At 34.5% G+C, this 14,557-nt stretch overlaps 1 protein-coding gene across 4 annotated transcripts in view; it reads left to right on the forward strand.

Annotated features, from left to right (window-relative positions):
- Window positions 1-14,557, forward strand: part of COL11A1 (collagen type XI alpha 1 chain) — a gene marked incomplete at both ends in the record, with an annotated part of 195,096 nt that overhangs the window by 8,796 nt on the left and 171,743 nt on the right. For all 4 annotated transcript variants that reach the window (XM_082832567.1, XM_082832570.1, XM_082832568.1 and 1 more), the window contains one exon: window positions 12,775-12,942. In XM_082832567.1, the coding sequence (XP_082688693.1) occupies window positions 12,775-12,942 (168 nt within the window). The remainder of the gene's footprint in view (window positions 1-12,774; window positions 12,943-14,557) is intronic.

Genomic DNA, 14,557 nt, shown 5'->3' on the forward strand with positions numbered 1-14,557 from the left:
AACTAGTTCTTTTAGAGAGCAGTTTGTATATTCCACATGTAATTATGATATTAGGAAGTACCATCTTTAAGCAAGGAGTATGTAAAATTTCAAGGGCTTAATAAGGTTAATAGTCTGTAGGTGTAGAATTGTTTTTGATGAAAATTATGTTTTTAATATTCTATTCCTATCCATTGTATGTTTTAGTTCCACTAAAATCATTAGGATGGATGTCTTTATCTGCTTAATTTAGTGTGTCTTAAGCACATAGATCGGAACTTAACACATAGTAAACATTTGGAAAATTTTTGTTGAAAGAGGTAAAGGTGTTGATTGCAGCTCTAATGAATTGCTCTTTAATAACCTAATTGATGATCTGAGATGGGATATAGGATTATGTAGATCAGTTATTGCCAGTGTCTACAGAAGTATATTGAACAAATTTTTGCGATACTATTGTGATTTCCTGAAAATAGCACTCTCTGTTTTTCCTCCAAGCAAGCTATGATCTTCACCCTGAACACTCTCTCAATCTGCTTAGCATTGTTTTTTACACAGAACTTAGATATTATCTCCTCTAGGAATACCTCTCCTTAACCATGAAGACTAGGATAATTGACCTTGTATAACATCCTAAAGCACACTGTACTAACTCCAACTTGAATACTTATCATAGAATATTTTTGATGCTAAAATGAAAGCAGGGACTGCATCTTTTTCATCTATGTAAAAATTTCTGGCATCTAGGTTTAGCACCATACCTAGATCATAATAGATGGCCAGTAAATATTCATTGAATGAATTAATGAACTCATAAGCAAGACAGTGTCACTAAAGTCAAGAAGACAGGTGTACTCAGTCCTGGCTTGATATCACAATCATTTTCAGTTACATCCCTATAGATATTAATTGAGTAGATTTTGTGCAGAATCCAAGCACAGCTGCTTTATAAGTCTCTACATATAATTTTGATGCACAACCAAGGGTTCATGAACCTTCTGTAGTAGGAAATAAATTTATACAAAGATAAGGATGTGCCTAGCTTGTGTAACAGGGTACTGGAAGTCAAGTGAAAGGTTATCTGCTATGTGGAAATCAGTTGATACATACCTTATTGCCAGACAGAAGTGGCTCTGCAAAAAACTGATTTAAATAGATCAACTGATTATGATATTGATAATGCTTTTTAAAAAAATCCTCCTCTCCATAGCATGTGATAAACTAAATGCCAACAAATATTGCTCTTCTCAACATTAAAGTCAAGTTGTTGTAATGAAAATATAATTTTAGTTTTATAATAAACATATTTTAATAGCTGTGACCACTTATAAATCAGAAATGCCATACTTTTCAAATATCCCACTCTCAAATGGTGTTTGTTCTTCCCTCACCATTCTCAGAGTTGTGATACTATTTCTGCTTTCGACTTTCAGTTCATATATGCTTTTTGTGATATGAGAAAGTTCAAGATTGAGGTTGTTTAATAACTGAGAAAATTAAATGACTCTCTTCTATGTGCAGTCACTATGTTAGATGCCAGGACTACAAAGATGGTTTGCAAGCCTCCATTCTCATGGAGTACGTGTGTTACTAGGAGAGTGCTGGAGTTGGGGATGCGGGCAGGGCCACATAACACAAGACCATATGGGTATATTTTTCTGGATAGAATGGATTCATGTGACTAATTTAAAAGTCCAGGGAGGCTGCGAAGATGGCATGGTCAGTGCCTACTTTGATATCTGTACTTACTAGGTGGTTCCAATTGGTTGCAACTATTGGATCCTCTGACAAATAACCAGGGAAGTAGAGAGCGATGCAGCTTTTTCTGGAATAGCCAACCCACTGTAAAGTCACCTGGGGTTCTCAATGATAATTAGTACAGTTAAGTCACACTTGATATGGAGTTATGGCCTTTATAAAGTTGAAAAATATATGAATGAATAATCTTATTTTATAAAGGAGTATGTTAAGCAAGCATGTACACACTTATAAAGTCTATTATGAGACAAAGTTGCCTAACATTTTTAAACCTTAAACTGTGATTTTTTTGATTATTAAACAAATTATAGCATGTTTTAGAACATAAAGTGTAAATAGTGATTTTTGTTTCTGAAGATTAATATGTTGGACCAAGGTTTCTATTTTGATTATTTGAGAGAATAAAATATTTATTATAAGCATTTTTAGCATTTTTAAGTCATAATGATTTCTTTCAGGGTAAGTTATATCAAATAGAGTTTAAAAAACATATCATTAATTGAGTTAGTTATAGTTTAAAATAATATTGACAGGCTGTCAACTCCCAAAGTTTTATTTTTATCCCAGACCTTGCCCCTGAACTTCAGACTCATATACTCACTGAACTGTCTATTCAGCTATTTCCAATGGCATTATTAAGTCATCTCAAAATTAGCACGCCCATAACAATTGCAGAACTCTCCTCCTGAAATCCATTCCTCTCAGTCTTCCCCATCTCAGTTAATGGCAACACAATCAGTCATGATGTTTGAGCTAAAAACTTGGAGTCGTCTTTGACTCATTTTCTCTCATACTCCACTCTGATCTGCTCTGTCCCCAGAATATATGCATAATCTCACAAAGTTCTTCATCTCAGTCCAAGAAAACAATATCAATAAAATTTTACATCTAGAAGACTACAGTTGTTTCTCTGCTCTCTGATTCCACTCTAGTGCCCCTAGAGTCTGTTCTCAACACAGCAACCACAGTCTTCTGAAAAATTAGTTGGTTGATGTTCTTCCTCTCCCCTTAACTGCCAATGGTTTTCCATCTCATTTGGAACAAAATCCAAGCTTGTTGAAGATCCCACAGGACCTATACAAGCTGCCTTCAACATGCCCTCACCCTTACTTCTCTGACCTCATCTCTTATACCACTTTTATTTCCTTTGCAGGAGATATATTTGTCTCCTTGCATTTCCACCAATATCTTGGGTCAACTCCTATCAGGTTCTTTGTACTTACTATTCCCTTTGCTTACAATGCCATTCTGTAAAAATATCAGGATAGAGGAACATCTTATGCCTTTCTAGAATTTACTCAAGCATCATCTTCTTATTGAGGCTTTTCCTGTCTTTCTTATTTTATATTAAAATCCATGTCTCCTTAACCCTCCCTGTACTCATTCACTGATTTATTTTTCTCCTTGGTACTATTCAAATATTTGTCATTTATAAAAAGTTATGACATTTAAATTAAAGGTTGAGATTTTATTTTAAGGCTTTAGAAATAATGTAGAATTGGATAATTTTGGAGTACAAATATTGCCTTAAATTTTTGGGGCAGCTTCTAAGCCGTATTTATCCAAATAATTCCCATGGCTTTTCATTTCATTTTACCTATTTAGATATAGTCAATATGACAGTCAAAGTCCACACAGTAAAGCATTTTACTTATTTGATAGACACCATACACATTGATCCAGTTGTCTTAAGAGGTTATAGTCTAGAAATGGTAATGGGAGTTTGCACTTTATTTTACTGGTTTAACAGAGCCATGAGGCAGGACTTTTAGTTACCTAGAAAGTAAAGGGGAGATGTTCCCAACTGAAGACCTAGACAGCAATTACAGATTAGATATTATCAAGAAAATGTAAATACATGTTACTATTCAAAGCAAATTTATTTATTATTCCTAATCAACATTAAATCTGGGATTCTGTGTTTTGTGGATTTCTTTTAACCACTAGAAAGGTCAGAATTAGAATAAATCATGAACATTTGGATGTGAATACAATTGATTTTGATGGGAGTCATATTTTTCCATTAGTTCAGAGTATTTTACTATGTATTTTTTTCCCCTGATCTTTCCAATTTTGAACTTCACTGTGTAACTGATTTAAAAAAAAACACAACAGAAAACAGAACAAAACAGGGCTTCCCTGGTGGCGCAGTGGTTGGGAGTCCACCCGCCGGTGCAGAGGACACAGGTTCGTGCCCCGGTCTAGGAAGATCCCACATGCCGTGGAGCGGCTGGCCCGCCCGTGAGCCATGGCCACTGCGCCTGCGCGTCTGGAGCCTGTGCTCTGCAACGAGAGACCACAACAGTGAGAGACCCGCCTACCGCAAAAAAAAAAAACCAAAAAAACAAAACAAAAAAAACTGGTATTTTCACGGAGCTGTAAGGAAGTACATTTACATTTGATCATTGAGTTTTTATTTTCTGAAATGGTAGTACCAATAGGTTTGTAGGTATTTGGATTGGCAAAATTAACTGTAAAATTCCTAAAACTCTAGGCTACTGTTTTGTTTTTTTGCAGTACGCGGGCCTCTCACTGTTGTGGCCTCTCCCGTTGCGGAGCACAGGCTCCGGACGCGCAGGCTCAGCGGCCATGGTTCACGGGCCTAGCCGCTCTGCAGCATATAGGATCTTCGCGGACCGGGGTACGAACCCGTGTCCCCTGCATCGGCAGGCAGACTCTAAACCACTGCGCCACCAGAGATGCTCTAGGCTCCTGTTTTATATTGTCTTTGTCCATGTCTTTCTCAATTTGATGTTTTTCTTTGTTTGAATATCAAATAGTGATTTTTTTCCAAGAAGCATAAGAGACTGCTTCTCAAAAACTTGAGCCTTGAGATGCTTATATTTATTTTATTCTTTTTTTTCCTGTAGGAAAATATATACTCTAAGCATAGGCTTAAAATGGCAAAACATTTAAGTTTATTATAGAACCCCTTGGGGGAAAATATAGTCTAAAACCTTCCCATACCCAGGAATATTTAATGTAAACTATATATCTATAATCTTATATACTTATATACTTATTATATATATAATCTTATATACTTACAACTTACTGATGTAGTCAAGTTCATTTCTCCCATTTTGCACTTGTTTTGACTACAATGGTTAGATCGCAAAATACAGACAAAAAGTCTGGTAATTTAAGCCAAAAATAGTTGTGTAGAGACTTCTGACACTTATGTGATTTATATCGACATTATTTGTGCCATATAGGCATTTAAAGATGAGCTTTCACACCTTTTTAAATATGAGAGAATTTAGGTCGATATGTTTTATTTTCTAATACGTCATGTTAGTTTATAATACAAGATTTGTATGTGGCATATGTGGGTTCGAAATAAATGAAGGAATAGTATCAGAGGAAAGACAATAAAATATTAGTTTTTAAAAAACCTGTTAATAAATAACATGTCAGGGTTAATCTATAGTTATATCAATGTCTATGAGATGTAAAGAAAAAATTATTGAAAAGGAAAAAATTTCAATGATATCAGTGTATTAATGTCAAGTTGTGCTACAGGGTGGTAATGGAACAGTGAACATGACAGCTTAAGCTGTCGAAGTTCCAGGAAGCCTCCTGGGGTTGTATGTCCTCAGAATAACATAAAATCATGCTGGAGAGATTGCTAAGCATTGCATAATCTTCATGGATGATATCTAATGGATCTTTAGAGACAGAAAACTGTTCAGTCTTCTACTTGACTATAAAGAGATTTCCCAAGGTAGTCAGAGGAAATGGATGACAGGAATCTAGTGAATTATAGCTCTGGGAAAACACTGTTGGCACTCACTGAGACTGTTAGAGATGTTCAGAAAGGTTAAAATTTTGATGAAATAGTGCTTTCAGGTATTATTTTTATTGAGTGCTTAGACACTATCCTCAGAGATTAAAATGCCTTATCTCATTTAATTCTCAAAATTTGGTTAAGTTGAAAAACCTAACTCTTAGAGAAGTAAGTAGCTTATCCAAAGTTATACAAATAATAAATACCAAACTTGGGTTAGAAGTTGGGCTGTTCCAACTGCAGACACTGAGTTGTTAATTGTCGTTTATACACTTGTCATATCCTACATTTTAGATTCTTTATTAAGGACTCTTATGATTTTGAAATATAACAGGGTGTTGGTAGTAGTTAAATTATAACAGTCACTTCTCTCTCATTTTTTCTTTTCCCAGACCTGCATCCCACTACTACATAAACACAGTAGCACTCCTGGTTATTTTATACTTATCTAGAGCAGCAAAGCATTGCATAACTGGGTGGGAGATGACTTATAACTCTGTGCTTTATTTTGTTTTTATTTCTGTCTATAATGATATGCTTCAGGTATGACCTGTAATATGAGGTACAAGGTGAGGATAAGTGACTCCCTAGTAGTGGGGAAAGCATCTAGCATACTTTAGGAAGGTCTCTTCAGACCTGTGTTCTTGCCATACCTGAATCAAATGGAAACAACCAGACTTGTCAAGCTCTTCAGGGTGCTGTTTGTAAAGGCCACTTTCAACCCTTTTTTTCTGAGACTAATAAGAAAGAAGCTTCAACTCTGAGGCAGTGTGTGGCTGCCCATTTACTCACTTATTCATTCATTCATTAACCATATTTCTCTTGATTATTTATTGTGTGTCAGCTGCTATGTTATTTATGAACACTGCAGTGAACATCAATAGTGCTGATGTTTGCTGTCAGAGGGTTTACAATCTATCAGGGGAGGCAGACATTAACCAATAAATTACAAGCTTAGCAAAAAGAGAGAAAGAGAAAGAAATTAGTGGCATAAGTATGTAACAGGGAAATCAGACCCATAATTTAGACATACACTGTGGATGAGAGCACACAGCCTAGAGTGAAAATGAGATAATTAAGCAAACAAACAAAATAGAGCATGGAGTTAACCAAGGGGGTATATGGGGCACTTGGGATCATATGAAAGGGTCACATAACCCAGCCTGGGAGGGATAAGAAATGATTTCCTGAAGAAAGTCATGGCTAGGTTGATATCAAAAGATTGATTAGGTCTGAGTTCACCAGGTTTCAACCCCAGCTACCCATTAGGCTCATCTGGGAAATGTTTAAAACATGTGAATGCCTGGGCCCTGTGCCAACCCAGACATCTATATGTTTTAAAAGCTTGCCAGGAGATTCTACTGACAGTTAGGGTTGAAAAAAACCACTCAACTATCCTTAGTCAATTGATGAAGGATTGAAAAAAATCTCCAACAAAGGGACTACAGTAAATTTTAGAAGCTGAAAGAAGTTTATTTCAGCTGGACCATAAAATTTGGGGTTGAGGGAGCACATAGGAGTTAGCGTAGATGTCTCACTTGGAGTTTGTGGCTGTGGGTGTTCATGGCAGAGATGTGATTTTTCTCAAGAACTCGTCAGCAGCCATGATGCCCCCAAGGAGACTTTGAACATCTAAATTTATTCCGTATTGATGTCTTGTCAGGACATGACTAGTTCCATTTTCTTGAACTCTGTACTGTCTTGTATCTGTGCTGTCATATTTGATATTTCTATCACCTTCCTCTTCATTGATGAATCTATCATTCAAGACTCAGCTTAAAAAAACCACATGGTAGATATTTTAGCCTTTGTGGACCACACGGTCTCTGTCAGCTACAGAGCTCTGTCCTTGTAGTGCAAAAGCAGCTATGGAAAATATATAAATGAATGGCTGTAGCTGTATTTACAATATAAACCTTATTTGTGGAGACTGAAATTTAAACTTCATGTAATTTTCATGTGTCATAAAATATGCTTCTTTTAGTTTTTTTCAACCGTGCAAAAATATAGAAACGTTCTTATTTCATGTACCATACAAAAATAGACAGCAGGAGGTCTTAAACCATAAGCATAGTTTTCCCAGCCACTGTTCTAAGGCATTGTTACAAATACCAACTTAGTTCTCACAAAAACTCTAATAGGTAGATACCTTTTGTTATTCTCATTATACAGATGTGGAAACTGAGGCACAAAACAGTAAAGTAGTGTGTCCAAATCACACAGATGCTAAGTGCCAGAGGTGGGATTCAAACCAGTTTGGCTTTCCAACACTGTGCATTGCTGCTTTATCCTACTTACTGGTCATGGGAATCACACAGATGCTAAGTGCCAGAGGTGGGATTCAAACCAGTTTGGCTTTCCAACACTGTGCATTGCTGCTTTATCCTACTTACTGGTCATGGGAGTATGTGAAGAAGTTTAAAGGAGGAATTAATTAGATACTAAACAGTCAAAGTGTTGTGTGACCTTAGAACAATAATTTAAGTAGACACTGGAGACATGAAGGAGAAAGGATTAAAGACCTGGGATAGACTAATCAATGAATGAATGGAGGTGTTTAAGAGATCAACAGAACACAATAGGAAAGACATATTAGGCCCTCACAAATTTTCGTTTCAAGACCAGAAAGCCCCATGGACTTCAGAGGAAGTTGCTTTTATATGTTTCACATGATTGTGTTTCACGTTTAAATGATATTTTATATAGTCCGCGTGCGCGCGCGCGTGTCTGTGTGTGTGTGTGTGTGTGTGTGTGTGTGTGTGTGTACCTGTTCTCTTCTAGTTTTGGAAAAAAGTCAAGTGTAGGCAAATAATTAAAACCAAGTGTGAAAAGCACTATCACAGAGGTGAGTATTTCTAACCCAGCTTTGGGAGATAGGGAATGCTTTCAGGAAGAGATTGCACATTAATTATATCCTACTTATTCCTCAGAACTGGATTTATAAAAGCTCAGAGACAAGAGGAGGAAAATAGTGGGTAGTCTGTGAAGTCTGAGTCCAGTATGGCTAGAGCACTGAGTGAGGAAGGAATTAAGGGGTAATGAGATACAAGGACGGAGATGCAGTAGCATGGAACTGGAAGAATACATGGGTGTGTCCAGATCATTAAGATTTTATATGCAAGGTATGTGCGTACCATCTGGAAGTTAGTTGGGTTCTCAGAAGGAATTTAAGCAAAAGGACTTGAGGCATGGAGTTTTGGAAGCTCATTCAAGCTGTGGTATGCAGATTGATGAGAAAAGGCATTGAAACCAGTTAAATGGCTATTGTAGTAATGCACTGAGTCTGCTATCCTATTTTCCCATTTAAAAAACCAAAAAATATACAATAAAAGGCAGGAAAAATATTATTGAACAAATATTGTGCTGACTGGATACTTCTGAAATGAGAATCATAATCTGTGCCATAAGGATTAGCAACATAGAAACAATTAAAATATTAGGGACATTTAGGAATTGCTTTGAATATCAAAATTACAGTTTTTTAGATATATCGAGTTAAGCTATAATAAATTACTACTTTTAATCTTTAAACTTTTGAAGTCCAGTTAATAAAATATGAAGAATAGTTTCCCCCCATGTGTGTGTATGTGTGTGTGTGTGTGTGCGCGCACGCATATAAAACCATCGAACCCATGTTATGAGAATTTGTTAAATGCTATAATTATGATATCAAATAAGAGGCAGATTTCAAAGTGGCTTAATTTATTATTTAGTTTACTTGAAAGGAAAAATCTTTAAGACTTGATTAACTGAGTTATACAGTTTTGTAACTTTAGATGACTTTTTAGAAAAAAAACTATTTGCAATTTTTATTATATATCCCTATTTTTTGATTGTTTCTTGTACAGTGAATTTTTATTTCATATCATATGTCTCTACATAGAACTTTGTTTAGTCTTTAAAAATAGAGCCCTTATTTTGAATCCTGTAGAGGGAGTGTGTTTTTATCACATGGCTTTCAAAGTAGGAACTAACAAATGTGACAAAACCTGTGCTCTTGGAAAAGGTCATCCTGTTAAAAGATAGTTTGGAGAGAAGGAAAGTTGTGGTCCATTTTATGTATTATTTACTGATATGCAGTTGGGACTGTGACCAAGGGCTGCAACCTTTTCTTCACAGAAGGATTACAGCCTTCATAGCTGTGTTCTTGTCGATCCTGGAGTCTTTACCCTATTCGGATGTACTTTTGCTAATGGCTTCAGAGCAAGAAGATAAGATAAAATAAGCAGATAAGATGCTGTGCTTTTAGAAACAGTCTCCTTCAGAGTAATTTATACCCTGAAGCGTGAATTGAGTTTAATTTAAAGCAAATATAAACATCAGGGATCAATGAACTGGCTCAAGATTATCTTAATATATTTATGTTTTAAGTTACTTTTCACAGTGTTTTTATTTATGGGCTATAGCAATGAAGGTGATGAAGTGGAATGAACTTAGATTTGATTTTGCACAGACTTTAGGAGTATCCATAGTTTGCTTTCTGGTTCTCAATTCCTTCATCTGCACAATGGGGATAAGAACACATGGCTTGCAAAGTTTTTTGACGGTTAATGCTAGGAAGAACTTAGCCCAAGGACTGTCACATGTTAGGCTCTCTGGGCCTGGCAGTTAATATAGTTGTTATTTTCTTAGCTTTATGATAAGAGAAAAAAAGAATGTAAAAGTAGTCAGGTATACTATTGGCCTAAAAAAATTGGCCATTGAAAGCAGGAGTCCTGCAAAAAATGTTCTTGAAAGTTGTTATTATTCTTTTAAATATTCCAAGTCTAAATTAAAGGGGATCATATTTGATAGGGTTAATGATCCCTTCAGTATGTCTGATTTCCAGAAAAAAAGTTTTTTTTTCTTTTTAATAATTTGGAACTATGTGTAGTCTACTGGAAAATATGTTGATTTTCATTCAGAAGGTTGATGAAATAGGTAGACAGTCATTATTAAAGTACATTTGTTATAAGGTAAAAGGCAAATTATATAAAGCTTCATTCACATATGTTTGTACATATAGAAGTTAATATGCCTAAAATTTAATTAACTAAGGAAGTGACCAGATGCACATTTCTCATGTACTCATTCGATCATCCATTCATACATTCTATAACTAACTCTAGTTATTATAAAAAAGTATTAATTGACATTGTAATTTTCGAAGAACACCACTCTATTGCAGGTCACTGTCTATTTTGTGGAGTGTGATAAACTGTGCTGATGGTATTTCCTGATTTTACATTCAGTCCCTTTTTCATTCTAAATCCTCCCAGAAATAGTGTACTTATAAAACCCAACATATTTTGAAATTAGATGGCAATTCTACTTTTTTTAACAAAGAACTGAAACTTTTCAAATCAACAATATTGGTCTCACTTTCAGCCAGAAGTGATCTCTTTTCCTTCTAAACAAAAGAGTACTGTGTGCATCTCTATAAAACTATAAATACTGCCTCCTACGTAATTATTGGGCCCTCCTTAATTAGAATCTAAATACTTGCAGTCAGGCCTATGTTTCAGACATGCTCAGTGATGCATTAGCTAACACATGGCCTTCTCTGAATATTTTTATTTTTGAATAAAATAGAAATTCAATAGAATATAAGTATATTGAGTAATATGGAGTCCTAAGTCTATTTTTATAACAATACTTACACCACATAATTCATTTTTTGACTTGCTTAGTGAATTAGGCAGTTGTGGACCAGGGAATTCGAGGGTCTAAAAAATTGTTTGTCCTTTTATGTCTGGTTTATTTCATGTAGCATAATGTTTCAAAGGTTCCATGTGGTAGCATGTATCAGAACTTCATTCCTTTTTTGGTTGAATCATATTCTATTGTATGTATATTATCACATTTTGTTAATCTGTTCACATACTGATCGAAACTTGGGTTGTTTTCACCTTTTGGCTATTGTGAATAATGTTGCAATGAACATTCGCATACAGGTGACTGTTTTAAGCCCCGACTTTCCATTTGCTTAAGTATATACCTAGGAGTGGCATTGCTTGGGCATAGGGTACTTCTGTGTTTAGCACTTTGACAGATATTATCTGATTCCCCTTATATGAAATTTCTAGAATAGGAAACTTCATAAAGATGGAGAGTAGATTATCAGTCACCAGAGCCAGGGCAGAGGAGGGGAATAGGGAGTTATCACCTAATGGTTAAACAGTTTCTATTTGGGGTAATGAAAAAAGTTTTGGAAAAAGATTTTGGTAATGGTTACATAGCATTGTGAATGTAATTATGCTACTAAATTGTATACTTTAAAATGGTTAAAATGGCAAAATTTATGTTGTGTATATTTTACCACAATTAGAAAATGAATAGTTTAAGAAGTATAAAATACCAGAACTAATAAACTGCACACTTGAAATGGGTGAAATGCATGGTATGTGAATTATATTCCAGTAAAGCTGTTTGAAACATCAAGTTTATCCAACAGGATTATACTTGCAAAGGGAAAGTTTAAGGTTCCAAACTTATTTTATGTTGACTACTTCATGGTAGCAGGAGGTAGCTGGAATGAAGGAATGGAAAATTTATGCTTCTGCCAATAAATGGCCCTGTGTTAGACACCCTAGGGCTATATAAAAGGGGGAAAAATTACTTATCTCCAGGGACTTTCAATCTAAATCATAAGGCATGAAGCAGTGTACATGAAGTTACTCTGGCAAATGCAGAGGATTAGAAACAACAAATTATGCATAGACATACATGCATGCACACTTACAAAGGCACACACAAATACACAGATATATACATATACTTTGTAAATAACTAACATAGGAAAGCACTCAAAACTAGAGCATTATATTTGTTACCTATTCTTTTAAACATCTTTTAACTTATCTTTGGGTATACAATATGGCTTAGTAACTGCACATTTTACAATATTTATATATAACATTTATTGTGAATTTGAATCTTCAGAATCACCTTTGTTTAGATTATGAATAGTTGAAGAGTAAATCTATTAGAAATTAATGGAATATATACAGATGCTGGCTTTTTCAACATCTCTTTGCTTCTCTGTAATTTGATTTCTGATTTGAGATATTTTGACTTTGAGAATGTTACAGTTTATATTTTACTTGCTGCTCCACTCCTTAGCCCCCCACCTAAATGTTAGAGAAGCATGGCAAAAGATAAATAGATTTGAGGAGTAGGACTATAAACTATTTCCTCTGTTTAAAAAATACTAATTTTTATATTAGATTATTTGTTCAATTACATTTTCCTATTTTTAACTTATTTTTCAGCTGCTCCAGTTGATGTACTAAAAGCTCTAGATTTTCACAGTTCTCCAGAGGGAATATCAAAAACAATGGGCTTTTGCACAAACAGAAAGAATTCAAAAGGTTCAGATACTGCTTACAGAGTTTCAAAGCAAGCACAACTCAGTGCCCCAACAAAACAGTTATTTTCAGGTATGTTCTTTTTATTACTACGACTACTGCTGCTTTGCTAATTATTATTTTCCCCTTTTATTATGCTATATAATGCACAATTATGGGGGGATTTTTCATAATGGTTTGAAAAATACTCAGTGAATATTTTCTTTCTGTCCATGAAAACACTAAATGACCTAATAGTACTAATTATCTAGAAATCATGATAATGTAGGGAAAGGGAGTTGAGTAATGAAATGACAATTTCTGAGTGTCACATTTTCTAAGCAGGTAACTTGTTATGAGTACTTGCCTGCTATTGGATACATGTTGATTATTTTTTGTTACAACTTCACTAAGTTGAGTGGCCTTGCTCCTATTTAACAGAAGAAATTGAGTTTCACTGAGACTCTCTGATTTGTCCAAATTACAGGAGGCCAATATTTAATGCAGGGTTTGTCTGTTGCCAAGGCCAATATTGTCTGTATTATCAAGTATCCCTTTTTGGTGTTTTGGGATCTTTTCAGAAACAATTTATCATTTAAATTCTTCATATTATTCTCTACTGTCTTCACCTGAAGGAATTTGAGTTCCCTATTTTCACATAAAACTGTTTTCTAACAACAGAAAAATTATAAATCAAAGTACTAAAAATTAACAAAACAAGAAAGCATATTTTTTGGGAAAGAACATTTTAAAGTATTTTTGAAAATACATTTATTTTGATAAATCATTGATTCTTCCAAAATATTTCCTGTTTTGCAATTATTTGTGGTGGACAAAAGTAGCAAACTGCAAATATAAAGACTATTAATGCATTATTTTTCCAACAAACTAAAATTAAAATGGTTATTAAATCCACGAAATATTTTTCAAATCAAATGTGAAAGTTTTAAACAGTAAAAACTAAGCTGCTTTTCTATTTATTTGCACTCTAATGCAGAAATAGGAAAAGGATGGGAATTTTCAAGAAAGAAAAAAATAGATTACTGGAAATGCTGTAGAAATACTGAAGAAGTTAGTTTATAATTTTTTATATTTGGCTTATCATCTCAGGGCAGTTTTTATGCCCTCCAGTGTGATAGTTATTTTGATTATTTCTGTTGTTTTATCTTGGAAAAAGAATACAACCTATGTCTCTAGGATCTCCTTCCATGTCAGTTAACAGAATATATCAACATTTCTCCCTCTTCTCAAAACATTGTGTCTTAGGTATGTGATTCTAATAATGAATAGTTCAGATAGGAAGAGATATCTATGGTAAAGACCTCATTTTTTCCCCGTGCAAATGATTATAGGCTTATCTTCCTAGAGGATAGAGCTTCTTGTCAAATAATACTAAACGGCATTGAATAAAAATTACCAATGACATATTCACCATTAAAAAAATCTGAACAGTGAAAATGTGAATAGTATTCTCTATAAAAAATAGTAAAAAAGATCTTTGAAAATTTATTTGGAATATTTTTTCTTCCATTACAAAAACACAAAATAGCAGCTTCTTTCCAATGAATAAAGTAAGCAGTATTATTGGAAACTTCAATATTGGGGTGGGGGTAAGAGTTTTCATATTGTCATAATACTCTGTAGAATTAAGGTATATGTCCTCCAAAGTCCCAATTTGAGACCTTGAATTTAAATATCTGAGAGCTCT

The sequence above is a fragment of the Leucopleurus acutus genome (genome assembly GCF_964270905.1).
Source record: "Leucopleurus acutus genome assembly, chromosome: 2".
Classification (NCBI taxonomy): Eukaryota; Metazoa; Chordata; class Mammalia; order Artiodactyla; family Delphinidae; genus Leucopleurus; species Leucopleurus acutus.